The 7260-nt window shown below is 36.6% G+C and overlaps 1 protein-coding gene across 1 annotated transcript in view; it reads right to left on the reverse strand.

The window, feature by feature from the left end:
* The window catches only part of LOC110452129 (peroxisomal acyl-coenzyme A oxidase 1-like), a gene marked incomplete at its 3' end in the record, with an annotated part of 16204 nt that extends 9145 nt beyond the window's left edge, over nt 1-7059 (reverse strand). Inside the window, exons 1-4 of the mRNA XM_021500469.1 lie at nt 6900-7059; nt 4046-4208; nt 3105-3265; nt 830-989 (exon numbers count right to left, since the gene is read on the reverse strand). Of these exons, the coding sequence (XP_021356144.1) occupies nt 830-989; nt 3105-3265; nt 4046-4208; nt 6900-7038 (623 nt within the window). The remainder of the gene's footprint in view (nt 1-829; nt 990-3104; nt 3266-4045; nt 4209-6899) is intronic.
* Nucleotides 7060-7260: the final 201 nt, after the last annotated feature.

A 7260-nucleotide genomic window follows, 5' to 3' on the forward strand; every position in this document is an offset into this window, starting at 1 on the left:
CAGGCCCATTGGGCCTCTTGTTTAATTTGAACCAGTCCAGCTCATTTCTCCCTCCTTTTTTTTAAGTCTTCACGCCTGAAGACACATCTTTATGCTAAGCTCGCTAATTTTATAACAGGAGAAAGAGAAATGCAACTGCCAGACTGGGATACTCAGGACTCTCCAAACTCTAGACAGACACTCTACCAATTGAGCTACCTGGTCCCCGATGCTCGACCCGGTCCAGTTCCGCAACATGTGTAATTTGGGGGAAAATGCAGAGCCAGGGCAGTATTTAAACCCAAGACCCCCCAAAGTGTTGACAAATGCTGTACTAATTAAACTACCTGGTTGCAAATGTTGGACCCAGCCAGTTCAGCAACATGTATAACAGGAAAGAGAAATGCACAGCCAGACTAGGATTCGAACCCAGGACCCTCCAAACTCTAGATAGATGCTCTACCAATTGAGCTGCCTGGTGGATGGTGATTCATCCAGTCTGATTGCGCTACATTGCTCCCTCTTTTTTCCATGACTTTGCCCCCAAAGACATCACTATATACAACCCAGGTTCAGGGATCCGCTAGCCAAGCATTCACCCAATGCTTGAAAGAATGGTTGGTCACAGTCACCACTGTAACAGGAAAAAATAAATGCACGGCCAGAATGGGATTTGAACCCGAGACCCTCCGACCTCTAGGCAGATGCTTTCCCGATTGAGGATACCTGGTTGCCGGTGATCGACCCAGTACAGTTCTGCTATACATACATACAGTGGATCGTGACATATACAAGAATCTATAACCCTGAATCACATCTCATGTATAACATTTCTATTTTGACTAAATACAGTGATAACCTAGAAATTATTAAAATTCTATAAGTTCTATAAATCCACTTACAATTTCCAGGCCAGTACTTGGTTGCTGAAAGAGTAGGCGTGTCCACAATAAACTCCTGGGTTTTGGGGTCAAATGTGGCTGTTGTTTCCAGACCTCTGATAAAGGTTCCTGACAAAGACAGACAAAACTCCTGCAGTGTCAGTCAGATAATGTAATTATGAATCACCTATACCATATAAACACATCAGCATTAATATAAATAATATAAATGTATAACAGGACTCTTTTTCAATATCATTTATTAAACAAGTGATCCCAGAGGTATCTTGGCACCCACCATTGTGCCATCTTTATTAGTTCTATGTCAGTTTGATCTTTCCTTTCTCTTATCTGTTTGATTGAGTCATGTAAACAGTAAATGCACCTTGTGGTAGCTTATGATCTAAACTGCGTACTGCGGTATATAAAAAGTTTGTATTATCACATATTTACTTGTTCAGTTCTTAATGTGACAGAAACAGAACTGATCATTTCAATATGAGAAAGCTCTTTTAAGTGCTTTTTCTAAACATTTTCTTCAGGTTGGTCAGAATAAATTATGAGAAGTTCTTTTTACACATGCAACCAATAAAATTTTCTATGTGACATTTCGATGACTAGTACGATATGTACACCGTCACCTTCATCAGATAAATGACTAGTGAAGCGTATGCACACAAAGGTGTAAAATGTGTACATCTATGACCAAGTGTTAACAAAGCGTAGCTGAGCTGAGTCATTTCGGTACATATATAACAACTATTCCAGGTTTCGGCTACGTTTCCAGCGTAGCCGCAATCAACATCGATTATGTGGATAATTCGTACACATTTTATACCTTTGTGTGAATATGCTTCACTAGTCATTTGTCTGATGAAGGTGACGGTGTACATATCGTACAAGTCATCGAAACGTCACATATTTCTTGAAATGTCAAAATCCAAGATGACCACCACAATCTGATTTGCATAACTAGGGACCATGGCAAACCTTCATATAAAATTCAAGAAAGATCCCTTCAGTAAGTTCTGAGAAGTAGTGCTGACAAACTATAACTCTCAAATTGAAGATGGCTACCTTTCGGCCATCTTTGTTTTGTGATCGGCCCCAAAAATTAATATGCATAACTAGGGACCATGGGGAACCTTCATGTGCAATTTAGAAAAGATTCCTCTGGTACTTTTCGAAAAATAGCGCTAACAAGAATTGTTCAAGGCCGGACGGAATGCCGATGGACAATGGATGCAGGGTGACTTTAATAGCCCACCATCTGATGATGATGTGCTAAAAATGTATAATGCAAAAACTTCAATGACACAAATACAACCATCTGAGAGCATGTTTCTATAAAGCAGGTCTTCAAGATACAATACACACAAAATAGGAAGTTAAACTGAGAATGTTTTTTTTTCATATTGTTTAAGAAAATCTTCAATGCTAGGCTTTAAAGTTCACATCACAATTTTGAGAAGTATATACTTTGGTATATATTCAGCAACTGATTCATGGCTATTGAAGTAACCATTGAATAACTAATGTCACTGATATTCACACTATAGAACTGACTATTCAAACACTTTAACTTTATCAATACAAGTGACGTCACATTAATTCAGCACCAGTAGTCTGGTTCTATCACTATATCCTGTCAATGTGTATGGGAACATTTCACCATTTTCTACACAAACTAATCCTCATAATCTCAGTGTTTTGTTTATCCAGGCACTAGTTTTTGTCATGAAATGAACATGGCCTGTTTATCTAGCCTTCACTGTTAGAAATTGATCTAAGTTTAGGACAAACTTTCTTTTTCTAGGAACTACGTATATTCTAAGACAAAGGGAAAGTTTCCTGTAAATGTTTTCAATATATAAATGCAATCAGGATCTAGAAATCTGGAATGAAACTAGGGACATGTTCGTTTATGCGGAACAACCGGTACATCTGTTTTTAAATGTAACATTTTTCGGGTATAAATCCTCGCAGACCTGCAAATGTTTATGCAGGCCTTGCAAAGCTTTGTCAAGGCCTACCTGAAAACAGCCTTAGATTATTGGGTCTAACCTTATTTCATAAACGAACAACTCTGGTCCAGCCGGTTCAACCGTTTGGATCGCGATAAACGAAGACGGCCTAGGTAAGATACTAGAAAATATTGGGAAATTTACAGCAAATGGTGAGGAAAATTATCCATTAAAGCCTGTAGTGATTGTCTATATTAGTCTAATTATACATAAATTGTACCGTGTCCTAGTTCAGTCTGAACATATGTTCCTATGATCTTGAGGTCCTTTGCTGGCTGTACAAACTTCTTCTTCTGTTCCTCAGTGCCATGCTTCTCTATGGTTGGTATGAACATGCCGAAGTGTAGACCAACTGGGTTGTTCTCGTTGGGAGCTGTAGCTCTGTCAACAAGCAACATATTGATTAAGTAACATTACAAACTAGTATAAGCATCTTCATACCAAAAGATATAATGCAATAACTTCCACACTGATCAAACTGTTAAGTGTTTTTTTTATGAATGATGGTAATGAAAAATAGGATTTATTAACTGAAATCAGAAATTCATGCACCAATAAAACTCCTGTACTTTTGAATTATTACTTGATTCTAATTATTTATTAACAGAGACATCTCTCTCAAATTTCACAGGTTTGTACTACATATATAAGGTTGTATAAATCAATTTTCTTTGAAAACATTGAAAGTCTTATATCATAGAATTATATAATGTGTAAGGAAGGATATATCCTTAAGGGAGATAACTCACACATAAATCACATGTATTATTTGTAGGTAGTATATATATAACACAAAAAAACGAAGTTTACTCTCATCATAAACCGCTTCGCGGTTTATTTAGAGTACACTACGTTTTTTTGTGTTATATCTCCATAACCTGAAAAATATATTCAAGTTAATCCTTAAATATACTATATGATTGTTCCCCAGCACACTAACATTTCTACAGAAATATCTGAACAATTTCTATTTGGAATACATTCATAATTATGTAATTGTCATTGATGTTATACATATATGTATATGCTTTCATAAAAAAACATTTATCAGCAGGTTTAAGAAGAGACTATACCAAGGAAATATTTTTGTGTAAATAACACAATAAACCTTTTTTGTGTATTAATATACAAAGCCAGCTCATCTGAAACTACCAAACCTACTCATTGTAGTAGAACTTGTCAAATTCGTCTGTTATGCCAAGGTCTTTCTGGCGTTGGAGGACGTGGAGCTGTTTACGAAGTGATAGCTCATATTCCTCCTCTCGTGTCCTAAAGGCCCAGGGCTTACTGTCCTTTATCACAGGGTCCTGGAGAGCTATGTTCTCTGCAAAACACATTTATTTTAAAAACAGATTATATCTATCTATCTATTTATATGTTATACTCCACAGAGACCAAGATTACGGTCACATTCTAGCTTCACGCTTAAGGGAAGTTCTCCTTAGCTGTATCAGTCGATGTAAAACTGTTACAGCCTTAAGCTGTCCTAATGGACTTATCAAATGCATTTGACTACCTTTGTCTCACAACTTGATAATTATGGAACTTGAAACATATGGCCTAACAAAACATCCATGTAACCTTATAGCTAGCTAGCTAACTCGAAAATAGATATCAATGAATCAAATTGGAAACAATACCAGTTGATGGCTAGAAATAATAAAAGGAGTACCCCAGGGCTCTATAGTGGGGCCTTTGTTTTTCAATATGTTTATTTATAAGATATTTTCTATTTTAAGAATTAATCTACTATTCATAATTATGTTGATGACAATTGATACTCTCTCATAGAAAAAAGCAGAGATTTACTGAAAACAATTCTTGAGAGTGAAAACATACACGATCCTAATTGACTGGTTTGCATTAAACCAAATGCAAGACAATTAGTCTTGAAAATTTTCAAGCGATATCAATAAGCAAAAAGACTAACTCATAATTTTCCAGTCTGTCTGTTAGGAATAGAAATATTCTCTGTGAGGATAGGGTCACTTTACTTGGTATTGAAATTGACTTTCTGTTAAACTTTGAAAACTGGATTACTAAGATGTGTAAAAGTGCAGCTTGACAACTATCAAATGTGTCACAGACACTGAGCAACTTTTGTCTATTGAGTCAAGACTTCTCATCTAACTATTGTCCACTCATCTGGCGCTTCTTTATTAAAATAAACACAGATAAATTGGAAAAAGTTCAGATCAGAGCTCAATGCAGATATGTCATAAATAGATTCAACCAATCAGAATGGTTGTCTGGTACAGGTAACATAGGGCAAGGAGGCTGGGGTATGAAATGGGATGCCCTGGCAAAAGCAGTGACTTGTGTGGCCGGAAAGCTGTCTATACCAGGATGGGAAAACCTCTCCACCCAGGTGCTGACAAGCAGTGCTACTTATGTACTGAACGTTAGGGTAAGCTTAAGGCTTGCTAGCATAATGCACTGGTCAACAAGTGTACTGGAAGGGGTTTGGTTGTCATCATATATACATGTAGCTACAGTTACCTATATAGGCCTAAACTACATCTTCATCTTTTCCTTTACAATATAGACCTTTTTTCTGTCACATGTATATATATATACTCTTATTAATGTATGTATTGTTTATCATGTTTTAATTATTAATAGCTAATTCAATAGTGTGCTTCTAAATAAACATCAATAAACTTTGAACAAAGTGGTTATTACTTCATGACTCGGATACTCTTTCATTTCCTTTAAGCATCCTACAGACCAGCAAGTGTGTCTGACGCAGGAGGAAATTCTTGGGTATTGCCTCAGGCGGTTTGTCGGTAGTTTTGGGGAAAACAAAATTACTTTTCAATCATTTATTCATCTAGCAACACTGGACAAGCTCTTCCCACGGATATTATGCTCTCATTTTTTGCTATTATTTGCTCTCATTTAACTTTATGTATATATTCATTGCTATTATATATATACCGCATTAAATATATTGTAAATCTGGATGTACTTGTGCCTGTTTTAATGCTTCCAGGTTCTACTCTAATTGATGCAGGTATGCATGTAAAGTTAAGCTGTATTGGGTCGATTGGCAGTGACCAGGTATTTCAATTGGTAGAGCGTCTTTCTAGAGTTCAGAGGATCCCGATTTGAACACTGATCTGACTGTTGCATTTCTGTTACAGATTTATTGTATTTTGGCAGATTTTAATTGTACATAGGATTACAGTAGCCTTCTAGCTTTGAGCTAGAGAGAATTTCCTTTAGCTTCATTGGTATAACATTCACTAGGAAGTATGGGATTGTGAGTTCTGGTCAGAAATCAGCAACATCCTATTGGATATCACGCTGATTGCACATGCACAGCATGTGCTTAATTTAAAATAATGACAGTGTCAAAAAAGTTCATTGAATAAAACTCATAAATGAACACCAGTGTCTGTCTACTTCTGTTTGGTCATGACAACTTTGCCTTGAATTCATCCAAGGTAGGCGCTCTGGTTATATCTGGAGAGAGGTTGTTCAATAGTAATACTGCTCTTGGGAAGAACGAGTATTTATAAGCATGCATTTACAGATGGTAGATATAGCATCAGCGAGCTGGGTTCCATCCCTGATGGAAGCACACTATTCTCTTTCTTGTTGTATTTATGGGTTTATTTTTTTTTACACCAACAGCTGGTTTTAATTTGTTTTATCTACTGATGTTTTGTTGGATAAAAGTTCTGGAAGCTAATGTTGTCTGTTTTATGTAACCGGCGTTAAATAAGTCTTAAATGTATTTTGTAAGCTAACAATTCTTGATACAAACGCGTTCATAAGTTTCACCGTGCATATAAAATTTTATATGAAAAGTACAATTCAATAAAGTAGTCGAATATCTAGTAAGATCTGTATATCATATGACCTAGATATATCTACATGTCTGTATGACACAAATCATGGGTCAGTAATGAGGCCACTCGTTAGAACAACTATGAACAGATGAAGTGGTAGTTTGGACCTAAAATGTCGGTACGTGACAGTCAGCACTTCGCCCAACAGAATTAGTACTTACGCATATAGCGCCTCCTTCTAACTCTTTCTGGTCCGTGGTAGATAAAGTTGGTAAGATTTTCCACGTGGAAACTTGCATTCCGACGTTCTTTGGCGATGTCTGGATTCACTGTCATCTTACCTGTTCCTGCAGACGCCATTCTGTCCGTCTAACTTTTCTAGTTATGTAAAGTCCAAAGGTATTCCGATTTCATATAGACTAAAAACCATTTGTACCTCCGTGTATAAAAGAGTTACAAAGTGGTCGTCTCAAAAGTTATTCGAGAATTTGGATTTGCTTGTTTGTATCGTGGCTATTTTTCCCATTTCTGCACAGATTATATCAATCCATTGACGATTTAAGGATTACTGCCCCAATACAG

Source organism: Mizuhopecten yessoensis, unplaced genomic scaffold (assembly GCF_002113885.1).
Source record: "Mizuhopecten yessoensis strain PY_sf001 unplaced genomic scaffold, ASM211388v2 scaffold6439, whole genome shotgun sequence".
NCBI classification, from domain to species: Eukaryota; Metazoa; Mollusca; class Bivalvia; order Pectinida; family Pectinidae; genus Mizuhopecten; species Mizuhopecten yessoensis.